Raw genomic sequence first — 17,353 nt, 5'->3', positions numbered from 1 at the left:
CCACGCGCTTGCCGGTGGCCGGGTGCACAGCCGGGTCAGAGGCCACTCGTGGAATCAGGGTCCGAGCACGTTTTCATGGGACAATGAGGGGATCTCAGGTTCCAGACTCATAGGAAACTGCTGTTCAGTCCAAACCAGGAAGCCGTCTTATTGGTGTCTAAGAATAAGACCTTAAATCGTGTAGAATTTAACCCCAGTTTCAGGGCTGTTTCCATAGAGAAAAGCGTCCCAGGCCCCGTTCTGAAGACCCTGAACTCTGACCAGGGGTGATGACAGCCCCACGATGGGCGGGACCCTGTCACATCCCGCCTGCCTCCCAGGTGGCCCTGCAGGACGGGGGCAGCGGCTGGAGAGTGTCCAGACTTCTGTAGGGGTGGGTGGGTTGGGGTCCCGGCAGCCGCCTTCCATCACCCACATCTCCCTTCCACCTCGGCAGCCAGCCCAGCACTCGTACCTCCGAGGCCTCAGGACACACGTCAAGGCGAAGAACACAGCGTCCTGAGGCCTCGCCAGCAGCATTTATTCAGAGCCTGTGCTTGTTCCACAAGTAAACATTTCCCGGGAACCGCGACGTTCCGACTCTGTCCTCGGGTTACAGAGAGCCCAAAGTGGTTGTAAAGGACATCGTCGTGGGAACCATGTCAGCTCGGAGCCCATGAGGACAGAGCACCTGTGATTTCCTAATGCTTTTCTGTCCGGTGCGAAGAGCTATTTTTGTTCTCAAACATTTCAGAGATTCTGCAGTTATCATGAATGCATATTCCCTGCTAGTGGATTAGAAACTCAAAATATTTTAATGTGCGAAGGCGAAGAAAATAATGGCACAAGACCAAAATGCATAATTTTCTTCCTGATTGCAGCTTCCACTGCTCTCACGCTTCGAATTCCCGGTTGTTTAAGGAGTCGCTTGGAAGATGAAAACCGCAGCACGCTGAGCTGCCCAGAGCGAGGCCGGGACGGGCCTTCCCCGGGTGGAGGGAGGGGGCGGCCCCTCGATCCATGGGGACTCCTGCTTCCACGCCACTCTTCATCTCATCAGCCACTCTCTTTCTTCCCAGTTTTACGATTTTAATTGGATTTCCTGTGCTCATGCAGCCAAACTCTGCCCTGGGTGCCGTGTGTGCAACCTTTGTTGGTTTCAAAATTAATTAAATTCAAGGGAAAAAATTAGCTTCCACCAAAGCCACATACAGTGAGGGAATTGAGAGACAAAGCAGTCGGGAATGGCAGTCCCGTGAAGGAAAAAAGAGTTTGAAGACCCCAGAGGACCCCTTGGACGACGCGGGAGCCGTGATTGCGAAGCTCTGCTCGTTTGGACCAGGGAAGCCCGCAGAGTCGTGGCGGGGTGGCGGTGGCCAGGGCCTGCGTGTCCTGGTGCAGTGAAACCCTGAGGCCAGCCAGGCTCGGCTCGGGACGCCCCGTCACCGCATCCCGCTTTCCGTAAAGCAGGGCCTCCCCAGTCTGTGTCCCTCTCCCAGCAAAACCTGCCTCAGGTGTGCGCATCTTCGTCTTAGGCCTTTCTTCTTTCAATCCTTGGATAAAGGGTTTAATCCCATTAAGAGGCTTCAGGACCCCCCTGCCAACCCCAGACCCACGGGGGCCACACCGGCAGCTCCCCTCCCCCTTTTCCCTTGTCCCAGCCTGCTGAAGCCTGCGGGGAGAGCAGGCCAGCCGGAGACCACGAGCCCCTCTCACTGCCCCCACCCTTACCGTGGGAGCCTACGGGTCTCCTGAACCAAGGAGGTTGTTCTGGCATCAAGGTCTCAGCCTCAGGCGGGCGGTCATTCCACCTGGTGTCGTCTGCCTGGTCACCTGCCCCCCCAGGCCCCCTGACCCATCATGCCCCAGACCCGGGGGCTCTTCTGACCCGGTGGCTCGTGCTGCAGCCCGTCGGGTGGACCCTGGTGTCCTGACTTCCTTCCTCCGCCGACGGCTGTCTGGAGGCTTCTGGTCAGAGCACTCCCTGGCCAGCCTCCCTGCCTCAGTGTCCCACCCGCTGCCCAGTGTTCCCGCCTCTCTGATCTCCCAGGGATGCTGAGAGTTGGCAAAACACGAAAAGTGCCAGAAATGAGCACCCATGACAAGTCTCGTGCGCCCAGGGTGGTCTCCTTTTCCATTTACTGGGAGTGTCCCAGATGAATCTAGAAGGACCCCAGGGCTGTCCCCCCTCCGTGGCCACCACCCGCGACTCAGTCGCCACATAGGATTCTGCGTCCGGCCTGCCGCCCCGCCGCCCCGCCGCCCTGCCGAAGGACAGCAGCGTCAGTGGCACGCGGCACCCTGTGCTGGGCGGACACACCAGGCAAAGCAGCCCATACGTCTCCTGCATTATATATCTGCTACTATAGTTCTTAAATACAGAGCACTTCTGCTAAATTTAGCCAAGAGAACTGTTTGGCATTTCAACCTTCCCATGCTTCGAGTGAACACATTTCTTCCATGTTATGCCATATTCCTAAAAATATTTTTGCAGTCTCTTCTCAGCTTTCAGACCATTGCAGTAACTCTTTCCCACTGACCGCTAATGTCACCTCCCCAAGGGTCCCCATCCCTGGCGTGCTCAGTCCTTCCATGTCAGGCGCCCTCGACCTCTCACTCCCAGGCCCTGCAGGACCCCCGATGTCCCCGTGTCAGAGGACGGTGGGCAGGGACATGCTGAGCAGCCTGCGGGAGGTGGAGGCCGGGACTGGACCAGGAGTGGAGCACCCGGGGGTGCAGGAGGGCCTCACACTCACTTCCGATACGGTGGCCGATTGCATTCCGCTTCCGGACAAGCACCCAGGGCAGTGGCTTCGCTTCATTTTGCATCAAAGGGCGGGAAGGAGCTGCGCCGTGGTTCTCAGGGGCACGTGAGGGCCACGCTCCCACCTGGACCGCTCATCAAACGATGGGGAAAATCCGTTTTCCTCTGACCCGTCCCCGCCAACAAAGGAGTGCTCCCCATGGTGACTGAACAGGGGTGGGTTGGGTCAGCGGCAGCGAGGCAGGCAGGGCACGACCTGGGGGGTCAGGACGGGGAAGCGGTGCCAGCGGGGCTGGGCGGCAGCCGTAACCAGCGCTACACACCACGCCGCCCGCTGACGGTCCAGGCAGAGATCTGACCGCCGGCAGGAGCGTGATCCGAAGATTCGCGAGACAGACACGATTACTAGCCAGTTTCAACTGAACCTGTAAGCGTGGTGCTTAACACTTGCCCGATAAAGGAGTGAGTCTTTCCAAGGCCAAAGGAGAAACAGGGTGAGGCAGAGGAGGTTAGCCAGGAAATCTACAGAAACAGGGTGGGTGCCTGGCTCTGGGAGGTTCTCCTACAAGAAAGGAGATGAGGGTACAGAAATTAGGGGGGAGTAATGGAGAAAAGCTCAGGAGCGCGTAGGAAGCAATACAGGTGTCCAGGGAAATACAGAGAAACAACCCGTCTTCAGGGAAGGAGACGCAGGGTGCCTGTGAGGCAGGCAGCCCCAGCCTTGCAGGGGTGAGGGGGCCGAGCCACGAGCCCACCCCACTGCGGACACCAGGCCATTTCTGTAAGACAACCATGGGGACCAGCTGTGTCCACAGGGCTGGGGCATCAGGCAGGACTCGGGGCTGGGGCCCCGGCAGAGGGCTGGGGGCCCCAGGCCGGTCTCAGCCAGAAACAGGTCTCTGAGGGAGGGTCCTATCTCCCTGATGCCCCCCTCTTCATTGGGCTTGTACATGACAGCCTTGCCTGGGGAAACAGACATTTGGGGCCCAGGCAGCTGGCAGTCGGCGAAGCTGGGTGCACCGGCCGTCCCAGCCAGGCCCTCGCGGTGGGGACGGGAGGGAAGGCACCGTTTCTGGGGCAGGTTGGGGGCAACCAGGACATTCACTGGACAATCCGGTCAGTTTCTCCATGTGACGTACAAGTTCAGGACTAAAAGTTTGTGGTCCTAAGAGATAATTGAAGAAAATATGGAAATTAGCAATATTTGTTTTACTGGGTACTCGCAATCTCTGTTAAAGACCTAGAAAAAAGAAGACAGAGTTTTGGAAAGGTTCACCTACCAATTGTCAAGTTGACACCACCTGTCTCATGGGTGTGATGTGGGGAACTCGAGCGGCTGGACATGGGCCTGGAGAGGCCACAAGCCAGGAAATGTGCTGATGAAGGACCAACAGTGGCCTCGTTACTGCGGGTTCCCTTTAACAGTTTGGCTATATTTTCTACTTTCTCAAAAATCAGCAGATACTTTACTCTTGTATTCAAATAAAATCAAATTTTAGGTCCCCCCAAAACACTTAAGTTTACGCTGTTGGACAAATCATTTCTCAGTGACATTTGCTTCCCACCAGGGGCCCTGACAGGGCAGCGAGCAAACGTCCCTCTGTCGTGCGTGTCCTGAAACCCGCTTTGAGGCGATTTCGCTGCCGGGATGGTGCAGGGGAGCCCACTGGCCGGGGACGCCCTGCGGCCTCCGCGATCTGTGCGCGGGTGCGCGGCGGGCTTGCACGCGGACGCGGCGCCTGGGCTGCACACATGCACCCCCTCGGCCCGTGAGCCGCGAGGCTGTCTTTCCTAAAGGAGGGCGTGCTGTGCTGTACCCTCGGCACCGGCACCAGACCTGGGAGATTCCGAGTTTTACACGGCGTCATCTAACCCGCTGGCTCGGTCCCAGGACGGTTCTCGGGGCACGTCTACCAGCAGAGGCGGCACTGGCGCGCGTGACCCAGCCTCTTCCCACCCCTCGGCCTTTCTCTGTCTTTCACGTGTCGTGTTTGAAGGTCGGCCTCGACCTCACAGACCTCACAGGCCCTCTGAGGGGTTTGTCTGATGTTTCCAGAATCACATGCGGGTTATCTGCCCAAGGTGAGGACGCTTGGTAGCAAAGCAAAGGCTCCCGATCCCTCTGCCGGTTGCCTTTTCTTTGTCATAAGCTCGTGCTGTAAATAGGTCTCAGTGGGAGAAACTGCTCCAGAATATCTGTGGATGTTTCTTTGCCTCAGAAACGTCGTATTTGGGTTTTTAAAAGAAAATCCGTTTTCCTCTAACACGTTCACACCAACAAAGGAGTGTTCCCCGTAGTGACTGAAAACAGGGGCTCTTTGCCAGCCAGTCACACCGTTCTGGCGACACAGACGCGCACCCCCAGCGCCACCTCCTCTAGATGTCACCGCCGGGCCCCCGGCCGAGCCGCCAGGTCCCCTGCTCCCAGCTACACAGCAGTGCAGCGTCTATGGGAAGTCAGCCCTGTGGCGAGTGGGCATCAGTCATGGTGACCATGTGGACGCCCCCCTCTCCTGCCCCCCACGAAGCATCATTCACCTTCCCGACGTCGCCGCTCGTCCTCAGCAGAGAGGTGATCTCGGGGACAAGGAGAGCGATGTCACCTGTGTGTCACCCAGGCTGGCTGTGACGGGCGCCTGGTCGCTGCCGCCCGGGGCAGTGCTGTCCAGCGCCCTCTGACCTGAGAGCCCAGCGCCCCCCTGGGGTCAGTCCGCTTCCTCAGACGGCCCTGAGGGCCCCAGCGAGGCTGGAGGAGGCCCAGCGCGAAGCCGGCCTGCTTGCGTCTCCCCTTTGGGCCCCTGCAGTGCTTCTGACCACCCACAGACTGAAGGGGGAGCCGCCGTCAGCAGGAGCTCTGCCCGTCCGCCTGTCCTTCCGGCCGCCCGTCCCCTCCCCCTCCCCCGCAGCGCTGGTCAGGGCCGCGCGGGCAGCGGGTACCACGCCGAGCGTAGGGGTGCGGGGCTCCAGGCCCTCTGTGAGGCAGACTGTGTACAAAGGAGGCTTGACTCAGGAGGACTCGGGTCGTTGGACTTAATAACCTTGAAGATCTCTTTCCTCATAAAAATGGTTTTCATTGTGAAATCAAACCACTTAGGGGCATTTACTAAGAGTGTTTACAAGCTCTTTACATGGATTATCTCATTTAATCCCCCGACAAGCCCATGAGGTAATGCGCTGTTTTCAATCATCCTTTTATGGTTGAGGGGAACTAATCCACGGTCTCATCAGTGAACAGAACTTAACCTCGAGCCCCAGAGAGTCCCCAGGCTCCTGTTGGCTGTGGATTTTACTCTTGGTTGCGTTCGTGCAGCTGGATGATACACGGTCTGTGCTTCGGGGTGGAGCATCTTTTCATTTGCCCGTTTGCCATCCGGTCTCTTCTGTGGCGAGGTGCCTGTTAAGGCTTGTGGCCCATTTTTAGTTGGGTTGTTTGTTTTCTTATTGTTGAGCATTAAGAGTTCTTTGTATGTTTTGAATAACAATCCTTATCAGATGTACCTTTTGCAGATATTTTCTCCCAGTCTGTGACTTGTCTTCTCATCCTCTGACTTTCTTTCACAGGGCAGAATTTTTTAATTTTATTGAAGTCCGTCTTATCAATGATTTCTTTCACGAATAGTGGTGCCTTTGGTGTTGTATTTTAAAAAGCATCATCAACTCAAGGTCATCTAGGTTTTCTCCTATGTTATCTTCTAGGAGTTTCATAGTTTTGCACTTTACATTTAGGTCTATGACCCATTCTGAGTTATTTTTTGTAAAAGTGTAAGGTCTGTGTCTAAGTTGATTTTTTGCATGTGGATGTCCGGTTGTTCCAGCAACATGTGTTGAAAAGACTGTCTTTGCCCCATTGCATTACCTTTGCTTTTTTGTCAAAGAGCAGTGACTGTTTACACGGGTCTGTTTCTTTACTCTGTTCTGTTCGTTGACGTGCTTGTCTGTCCTTTTGGCCACACCACTGTCTTCATTCCTGCAGCTTAACCGTCAGTCTCATGACTCTGCTCTGGGAACCCCCAGCTGCTGCTGCCACCTGTCTCCCCACTGTCCTGGGGCAGCTGTTTGTCCTGTGTCCTCCCTTGTCTCGTGGACCCAAGGAGATGGTTGATTTTCCAGTCCTTTCAGAGTTCTACTCATTGTTAGGATGCGGTGGTGCCGTCCACGCTCCTCACATGCAGAACTGACCAATTCCTCTTAAAGGAAGAACGCTGAAACAGACAAGTAACGTCCCCCAGGGAGGGCGCCCTCCGAAGGAGGGGACACTGGGGTGCGGGTGGACTCTCAGCCCTGCGCCTTGGTGGCCTCGTGGTCTTAAGCTGACCTGTCACCCCGGACTCAGGTCCCCCATCTGTGTGAGGGGAACGTGGCAAAAATACTCCGTCTGCCCCTTCATAGGCCACTGGGAGAAGTAAATGAATTAACTTTTGTGTTATATTTTGTAAATTGCAAAGCACCCAGCACTGTTAGGTTATCATTACAGTCTCCTAAGCAGAATAGGTGGATCTTAAAAGATGTTTGCCAACGACTTTCAGGCAGAAAAATTCAACCCATAACATTGTTGCAAACGTGACGTGAGCCTCCCTCGCCCTGAATCTGAGATGGGAGTAGCTTTGATGACCTGCGTGCGCTTTGGACCACATTCCCATGAAAACAGGCTGTCATTTCTGATGGTCTCTAACACATTTGCTTTAAAACAAAGAAGCCTCAGCCTTCCATTTTCAAGGTGAGAACGGGCACCTCCTTGCCCCCGAGACAGAGGCTGTCCCTGGGCCCTGGCGAAGGCTGCCGGTCCCCGGGCTCCGAGATCCTTCCGCAGCCCCGCTCCAAAGCCGCCACGAGAAGAGGCCCCGGACCGGCCACTCTACTCAGCGCGCTCTGCCCGCTCGGCCCTCTGCCTGCTGCCACACAGGACGTGGCGTGAGGGGGCCCCTGCAGCGCCTTCTCGGAGGAGCCCGAAGACCTGGCCGAGGAATCAGAGCTGAGGTGCTGCCGTGGGGAGCCGGGGAGAAGCAGAGTGAGTATCACCCGTGACCAGCGTCTCCACAGGAGCCCAGACGACCCTGCCGTACCGGCCAGCGACGTCGCCCGGGTCCCCAGCACCTGGCACATCTCCTCCGGGCCACCCGCCCATCCGTGCTGCCCTTCAGCTGCGAGGTGCCCCTGCCCTCTCCACCACCTGCCCTCCGGCCCCTGCTCACGCCTCGGCCACTCGCTCTGAGTTCAGAGTGAGAGACACGGGTCAGCATTTTTCGGGGTCTGTGTTGGTCTTATTTACCCAGCAAGACCTACATACCCCGGAGACAGGGGCTGTGCCTTCTGTTCAAGGGGGACCCGTCCTTAGACAGATGCTGGGTAGCGGTGGTGGTTTCACTTGCATCCCCTCGGCCCTTCGTGCGAAGGTTAATCGTTACTAAAAGGCCTGGGAGAAGCCACTGTTTCCCAGACAGCGATGCACGTGGCATCAGCAGGTTCAGAAGAGAACACGCAGGGTGCTTCACCTCAGCCGAAGAGTGAGGCGACGGGCCAGGCGAGGTTCTAATCAGAGAGTTTCCTGAATCAGGAGCCTCTGGTCCAGCCAAGGGGCTTTCAACTTTTTTTAATTAAAATCCACAGTTGGAAATGCATTTCACACTGTGACCCAACACAGACATTTCACAAAGCCACATTTTCTGTGCTACCTTCTTTAAATGTTGGTTGTTACCTAGGAAATTGATTGCATGACCCACTACTGGGTTATAAATAGGGTTATCGTATAAAAGGTTGGCCAAACCTGGCCTCTCAAGAGAAAAAGGGGAGCTATTAATAGTCGCTCCGGGACAGCAGACATAAACCAGGCCTGGCCCAGGCAAACGGAGGCTTCAGTCGCCTAGTTATGACTCAGTGTTTGGAAACACTGGCCAGCCCTCAGTGTTCCTTGAGGAGGGCTATGCCGTGTAGCTCCAGGGCGATGTATGATTATGGAAAGTTAGAGCCGGAAGAGGACTTGCACGTCACCCGGTCCCACACACTTGCTGGGGACTAGGAAGCCGCCCTGGGTGACAGCCAGTGGGGAAGGGCCGCCATCTCCTCCCAGGCAGGACCCCCAACGGAAGGCTCAGAGCGGCGGGTCCCGTGCTTGCCCACCACAGGCCCCTCAGAAGCGCTGAGAAAGGGGAGCATTCCTGAACTGTTTTCCTCGCTGCCTGATCATGTGATGATGGCGACACTTATTCAACTACTTTTTTACAAGTAAATCCAGTCTCAAACTTGCGATTGTAACACGTGATTGAGAACATTTTCCCTGGTAAAACCTCACAGTGGCAGGAATCCTGGTACGTGGGCATCCGGTGTCGGGGGGGGGGGGGCTCATGCCGAAGCCCTGGAAATGTGTCCCCCACCTGCCCCTCAGGCATCCCACTGGCGACATTCTCAGGCCCACCAGTGCAGACCGGTGTTCGTGGACACCTGTCATTTAATCACCTTCGGGAGCAAGTGCCCCCCACCCAGGTTCTCCTCTGCTCTCCACACCGAGTGAGGCCACACGCCCAGGAATCGTCCTGTGGGCCTCACGCTTAAACAGTATGAGGACTTTCTGTAAGAAAAAGAATATAACCTTAAATATAAAAGTGAATGTTTATTCAGGATAAGAAAGGAGATGGCAGGTTCCTTTTCATGGACCTCAAGCATAGTGGATGCCCAAAATACTTACAAAGAAAAGAGTTAAAAACTGCAGAGTGTCCTACATGTTCTTTGATCACCTTTTGTTAGCTTAAGGAAAACAAGTCCTTATAGATGTCTACTCCTAAGACTTCTATAAACTCATAAAGCTCATAAGAACGAGTTTTGGGAGGATGTCATCCTATTATCCTGATAGGGTCAAAAATGAATATTAAATTCAGCCAGACATTTGGAATAAATCTTTTGTGTATCAAAAAATTATTACAATAAAACATTTAAATAAGTCCCTCACCCGGAAGGGGAGCAGCACATTCTCATCTAAAAGAAGTTAGGAGGGGAGAATGAGCCCTGGAATCACTGTGTTTCCCCCAGGGGTTTGCACCTTTAGTTCTGTTTTGTGAAGTCTGTGGTGCAGATTATGGATGTTACAGGTGATAAAGAAAATAGGTATTTTCTCCCTTAGGGACTTGATAGTAATTTTACTGGGAACTGAAGACTGAAGGCCCTGTTACAAACCCGTGAACAGCCACTGGTCTCGTGTGGTGCGTGCGTAACCGGTTCCTGTTTCTGCCCCTCTGATCATACATGCACTAGTGTGAACAGGAAAGGGGGACCTTCCAAGAGGAACATGTGAGCAGTACACCACCCCCGTCTCTTCCCCGTTTTTATGTATTTACTTCAAAATTACCATTGTACTTAATGTACACTCTGCTTGTTTTGTTTTATAAAATGTATCGTGAACATTTTCTTAAATCAGTCAGTATCCTTCGAAAACAAGATTTTTAAGGGCAGTGTGATATTCTATTTTATGAATATGCTGAATTTACTCAATTGTTCACAAATTAGGTTTTCTCTAATATCTTGTTATTTTAATCAATAAACAAACCTGTGCACACATCTCAAATTCCTGGTTAAAGGATGTGAAGTAAGACAAGGATATTTTTAATGTTTTTAATTATACTGTCAAACGGCTTTCCAAAAAATGTGCCAATGCATGTTTCCACTAGGAAGAGATGTGATGCCCATTTAGCTAATACCTTCACCAGCAGTTTCATATTGTTTCAGTTATCACCAATTTTATAAAACAAACAAAAATGCTATCTTATTATTTTAGTTGCACCTGGTTCATTGCTAATGGGTGCAGGCTTTTCCTAGGTCATGATTAACTTGTTTCCTTTGCCAGCTCCCCTGTTGGGGTGTCTTCCTTCCCATCTACCAGGCTTTCCCGAGAATCTGTCACGACAGGTGTGCCTTCCTCCAAGTTGGGTTTTCTTGCTATGCTGCCCACTATGGAAACTCTGAGCTGAGACATCCAGGTAGAGCATTCCTGAACTGGTAGCATCAGGGAGCCTGGCAGATGCAAACACGGGTTCTCCTGGAAGGAAATCCTTGCCCAGGCCTCCCAAATTCCCATAGATCAACCCCAAAGATCAGCTCACACCTAAATGTACAAACGACACAAAGAACCAGTCAGCAGATGACGAACAGTGAAATTACATCCTCGAAACTGGAGACGATGGATTCATCAGGCAAAGAATACAGATAAGTGCGTTTAAAATGTTTTGTTAGGGCTTCCCTGGTGGCGCAGTGGTTAAGAATCTGCCTGCCAATGCAGGGGACACGGGTTCAAGCCCTGGTCCAGGAAGATTCCACATGCTGTGGAGCAACTAAGCCCGTGCGCCACAACTACTGAGCCTGCGCTCTAGAGCCCATGAGCTACAACTACTGAGCTTGTGAGCCACAACTGCTGAAGCCTGCGCACCTAGAGCCTGTGCTCCACAACAAGAGAAGCCACTGCAATGAAAAGCCCACGCACCACAACGAAGAGTAGCCCCCGCTCTCCACAACTAGAGAAAACCTGTGCACAGCAACGAAGACCCAACACAGCCAAAAATAAAAATAAACAAAATAAATAAATTTATTTTTTTTAATGTTTTTTTAAAAAAAGAAGAAATTGAAAATAACCAAAAATGAGATACTCTAAAAAGGACCTGATCTGGGAGAAAAAATAGACCTTAAAAAAAAAAAGAAAATTAAAACATACAGAAATCTGTTGCATTTCTTTACACTAACAATGCAATATCAGAAAGGGAAAGTAGAAAAAAAAAAAGATCCCTTTAAAAATTGCATCAAAAAGAACAAAACACTGAGAAATAAGCCTGACCAAGGAGTTAAAAGACTTAAATGCTGAAAACTATACAACATTGATAAAGGAAATTACAGATGATTTTAAAAATGGAAAGCTATCCCATACTCTTGGATTGGAAGAATCATTATTGTTAAAATGGCATACTACCCAAAGCAATCTACAGATTTAATGCCATCCCTATCAAATTACCCATGACATTTTTCACAGAACTAGAACAAGTAACCCTAAAAATTATATGGAAGCATAAAAGACCCAGAATTGCCAAAGCAATCGTGAGGAAAAAGAACAAAGGGGAGGCATAACCCTCCCAGACTTCAGATGATACTACAAAGCTACAGTAATCAAAACAGCATTGTATTGGCACAAAAACAGACACATGGATCAATGAAACAGAATAGAGAGCACAAAAATAAACACACACACCTACGGTCAATTAATCTTTGGCAAAGGAGGCAAGAATATACAATGGAGAAAAGACAATCTCTTCAGCAAGTAGTGTTGGGAAAGCTGGACAGCTGCATGTAAATTAATGAAGTTAGAACACTCCCTCACACCATACATAAAAATAAACTCAAAATGGCTTAAAGACTTAAATATAAGACAGGACACCATAAACCTCCTAGAAGAGAACATAGGCAAAACATTCTCTCACATAAATCAAATCAGTGTTTTCTTAGGTCAGTCTCGCAAGGCAATAGAAATAAAAGCAAAAATAAACAAATGGGACCTAATCAAGCTTATAAACTTTTGCATAGCAAAGGAAACCATAAACAAAATGAAGAGACAACCTACGGAATAGGAGCAAATATTTGCAAACAAAGCGTCCAACAAAGGCTTACTTTCCAAAATATACAAACAGCTCATACAACTCAATAACAACAAAAAAAACCCAAACAACCCAATCAAAAAAATGGGCAGGGACTTCCCTGGTGGCGCAGTGGTTAAGAATCCGCCTGCCAATGCAGGGGACATGGGTTCGAGCCCTGGTCCGGGAAGATCCCACATGCCACGGAGTAACTAAGCCCGTGTGCCACAACTACTGAGCCTATGCTCTAGAGTTCGCAAGCCACAACTACTGAGCCCCCATGCCACAACTACTGAGCCCCCATGCCACAACTACTGAAGCCCGTGTGCCAAGAGCCCGTGCTCTGCAACAAGAGAAGCCACTGCAATGAGAAGCCCGTGCATCGCAACGAAGAGTAGCCCCTGCTCACCACAACTAGAGGAAGCCCGCGCGCAGCAATGAAGACCCAACGTAGCCAAAAATTAATTAATTAATTAATTTAAAAAAAAAAAACGGGCAGAAGACCTAAATAGACATTTCTCCAAAGAAGACATACAGATGGCCAATAAGCGTATGAAAATACGCTCAACATTGCTAATTATCAAAGAAATGCAAATCAAAACTACAATGAGGTATCACCTCACACCGGTCAGAATGGTCATCATTAAAAAAAATCTACAAATAATAAATGCTAGAGAAGGTGTGGAGAAAAGGGAACCCTCCTACGCTGTTGGTGGGAATGTAAATTGATACAGCCACTATGGAAAACAGTATGGAGGTTCCTTAAAAAACTAAAAATAGAATTACCATACAATCCAGCAGTCCCACTCCTGGACATATATCCAAAGAAAACTATCATTTGAAAAGATACATGCACCCCTATGTTCATAGCAGCACTGTTTACAATAGCCAGGACATGGAAGCATCCTAAATGTCCATCGACAGATGAATGGATCAAGAAGATGTGGTACATACATACAATGAAATACTACTCGGCCATAGAAAAGAATGAAATAATGCCATTTGCAGCAACATGGATGGACCTAGAGATTATCACACTAAATGAAGTAAGTCAGATAGAGAAAGACAGATATCGTATGATATCTCTTATATGTGGAATCTAAAATATGATACAGATGAACTTATTTACAAAACAGACACAGACTCGCAGACATAGGAAACAAACTTATGGTTACCAAAGGGCAAAGTGGGGGAGGGATAAATTAGGAGTTTGGGACTAAGATATGCACACTGCTATATGTAAAATAGATAACCAACAAGATCCTACTGTATAGCACAGGGAACTATATTCAGTATCTTATTATAATAACATATAATGGAAAAGAATCTGAAAAAGAAAATATATATGTGTGTGTGTGTGTGTGTGTGTGTGTATGTATATATATATACACACACACATATATAACTGAATCACTTTGCTGTACACCTGAAACTAACACAACATTGTAAATCAACTATAGTTTTAAAAAATGAAAATCAAGTAGATACATCAAACAGCGAATCAGATACAGATGAAAAGAGAATTCTGGAACAAGGAAGGTAGATCCAAAGAAACTGCCCGAATGCAGCAGAGGGACGAGGGGGTGGGAAATAGAGCAGCTTCTGGGCACCAGGTGGAGGCCCAGCATCAATCTGGTCACAGCCTCAGCAGGAGAGACGGAGACCCCGACCACCCCAAGCACCGTGAATAAGAGGAAATCCACAGCCAGGCAACTGTGATGAAACTAGAACATACCAAACTGCGGAGAATCTTAAAGACAGATTGCCCACCCACGGACGCAGCCGCCTCCCACGTGGGGGACTCGTCCTTACTCAGAACCCACCCGCTGAGCTGCTGCTCAGAATTGAAAGAGAAACAAAACCGATGGGTCCACAACCCGCAGACCCCCACTAAACGTGCTAAGGAGTGTGCTTCGGGGGAAAGAAGACACCAGAAGGAAGAACTGAGAAGCAAGAAAAATGTAAGAAAAAAAGGTAAACATGGGGAAACCCAGCAAAGACAGTTTAAAGCAATAATAAAGGGCGGGTAGCTAAAAAACAGGGTGAGACGGCGCAGGACAGCACGCAGCACAGCTGATGAGGGTGGGGGTGCGTGTGCAGAAGCCACCCAATAACCCCGTCAAGACCGCAGCACAGACACACGCGTGAAGGTGAAAGGCACACGGGGGGCGGGGTCAAGCCTCGGGGTCGGCGCTGGGCCCCCGTGGTTTTACTCAATTGCCGGTTTGGTTCTGGCGTCCGTCTGCAGGTGTGTGTGTGGTCATCACGTTGTTTTCTGTGCTTTCAGTGGGTTTGAAATATTTCATTTTCCAACTGTGTAACCTGAACCGTTGCCACAGGTGACGCAGTGGCAGCTGCTCCGAACACCCGAGTCCTGCCTGTAATCCTGCGTCAGGAGGAGAACAGGAGAGGGACAGAACCTAAAATCAGGGTTTCCGAGGACAGTTCAGAAGCCCAGCTCGCCCTCTGCTTTCTCCCCCGCAGGCTGGAAGCCACGAAGCGACAAATCCCACACGCCGACGTGCGAGGCCTCGGACGGGGTCACTCGAGGCAGGATTTGCCGTTTCTTCACGCTTAGCTCCGCCGTCTTCGCTGACTTAAGACCCAGATCACTCCAGGAATTCACTGGGGAAGCAAGAACACACCCTGCGGGAGGCGGCAGCCCCTATGTGGGGCGCTGTCTTCCTGGTCCAGACCCGCTTGGCTCTAGCGGGAGCTGGCAGGGTGGCCTCGGGGAAGACCGCAGGGCTGGGCCAGCGCCCGCCTCAGCGGGCTGCTCGCTGCCGGAGGTTAAGACGAGCTCGGTGGTTTTCCTCTCTCCCACCCGGAGGGCTGAGCGCGTCCAAGCTGCTGCTTCGGGGCGGCGCCTTGAGGCCTCCTCCGAATGTGGTCCCCACGTCCAGGCGGCTCCCTCCAGGCAGGTTTGCTTTATGGAAACCGTCCCGGGTTGTTCACAATGAATTATAAGGGAACAGGTGGGTGTTTAGAGTGCATTTCTGGCTCAGGATGGAGGTGGAACTCCAAGACAATGCTGCCTCGTGTGTGCCAGCATCAGCCGCCCACAGCCCGACCTGGAGGGAACGCACGGTGGGATCAGGAACCCGGCCCGTTGTCCAATGCCGGCCACCAGGAGCTTACAGATGCATTTTCCTCTCTTTCAGATCACGTTTTATATTCTGGTGAAGGCCATTTACACCCTGGGCTACAGTGTCTCTCTGATTTCCCTTACAACCGGAAGCATAATTCTTTGCCTCTTCAGGTAAGTAGCAGAAATGAGCAATCCTGCCAAAAACGTGAGACAGGAAATCATCCATTTAAGCCATCTAGGCCCATCAGAGGAGGGCAGAAACCACTGGCTCCAAGCCCTCCTCTGTGCCGAGCCAACCAAACTCCCTGGGAAAATGCCAGCATGAAATATGATGCTAATGTTGACGTTTGTATTTAAATACTCTGCATTTCTCATATGAAGAGACAATACTGACCATGGATAAGAATGCAGTTCAACTGTTATTTACTAAACAGCAATATGCAAATGCTTTGAAAATACAGAGGCACCCTGGCCTTCCCCTCCCACTCAGAAGCACCCACATCTGGGCCTCACAGTGGGTGCTCTGTTAAGAGACACTGTCATGTGTTCAGGAGCATGAGGACAGGTGCAAATCCTGGGTCAGTCTCTTAGCAGCTGTGTGACCTTGGACAAATTGCTTAACCTCTCTGTGCGTCTACATGGAGGCTGATGGAGCCTACATGGCTTGTGGGAGGTGCTCTCTGAATGACTCCTGCTTTTCCCCTGCTCCTGGACCCTCGCTAGGTCTCTGGGAGCTAATGACAGACGTTGTGCAGCTGGTGGTCAGGGTTCAAGGGGGGAGGTAGATGCTTCTATCTGGGAAAAGGTTCTAGTTTTTAGGACTAAATCCATGTCTTAAGCATCACTAGCCTTAAGTAAAATGGGTGATATCCAGCTTATTTTAACAGGGTTTTGATCACCTGTCAAAAAACAATCTGTAGAGAACAAAGAGCGTTATTTGGGGTCTCAGGAATTGCAATTCGAGAAGCACAGACTCAGGTAAAACTGAGAGGGTTCCAGGGAAGAGAAGGATTCGGGGGCTTGTAAAGGCAAAAGCCACAGGTTGTTAAAGTTGTCTGGCAAGAGTTAGGATTGGCTCTGATGCAAAAGGAAATATTGTCCTTAAGGGACAGGCTGTCACGAGTTTTTCGGGGGATGGGATCTGATATGTATCTGAGTTTCTGGAACACTGTGCAGACCTTCTGGACGCCTCGTCAAGACAGTGAGTGGTCAGAGCTCAGATCCCGTCCGCCTGAGACGTGGTGGCCTCACTTCCTCGCGGCCTCTGGCTCCATCTGGAGGTTCTCTTGGCAACACCAACTCCACTTTTATTTTCCTCCCACACACCACATATCTTATTTCTCTTTGCTAAAATATAGTTCAAATGTTGGCCAGTCTTCATATAAAATCAGTGATATAACAAATGGAGTGTTTTTAGAACATGAGGAGATCCATACTTGGAAGAAAAATGAGTGAGTGGAGGTGATGGAGCAGGTAGCGGAGATCTCAGCAGACGTTAACTGGTGCTCCTCTAGTTTCAGGCATCTCGGCTGTGTCAGGTAGTTGATAATTCTCAGAAAGAATGAGGCAATGCCTTTAATCCAGAACTGCACTTTGAAAAGTGTGGGGAAGACCTATCATATTTTATATGATTAAAAAAAGTTCTTAAAAAAACACTGGTATTGTATTAATATTTGTTCTGCTATCTTCTGTATTTTATTGTACATTTTTAAATCTTGAAATTGTTAAATATAAAAAAGAAAGAAAACATTTAGGGAGGTAAGCCAGCACAGGGTAACTTGAATTAGAAAAATTTCAGTTTGTTTTTAAAGAGCTCCTATATTGAGCAATCCATAGTCTTGACACAGCAATTTCCCTCAGGTTAGTACTTCATGACATATTTAACTAGCCAGCAATAGCATTTTGGAATTATTGCAA

At 50.5% G+C, this 17,353-nt stretch overlaps 1 protein-coding gene across 1 annotated transcript in view; it reads left to right on the top strand.

Moving 5' to 3' along the window:
* Positions 1–17,353, top strand: part of VIPR2 (vasoactive intestinal peptide receptor 2) — a 73,239-nt gene that overhangs the window by 32,058 nt on the left and 23,828 nt on the right. Inside the window, exon 5 of the mRNA XM_082398752.1 lies at positions 15,510–15,607. Within this exon, the coding sequence (XP_082254878.1) occupies positions 15,510–15,607 (98 nt within the window). The remainder of the gene's footprint in view (positions 1–15,509; positions 15,608–17,353) is intronic.

The sequence above is a fragment of the Balaenoptera borealis genome (genome assembly GCF_965194805.1).
Source record: "Balaenoptera borealis genome assembly, chromosome: 7".
NCBI lineage: Eukaryota > Metazoa > Chordata > Mammalia > Artiodactyla > Balaenopteridae > Balaenoptera > Balaenoptera borealis.
Note: the sequence above shows the minus strand (reverse complement) of the source record. Positions and strands in the feature narration are given on the sequence as shown.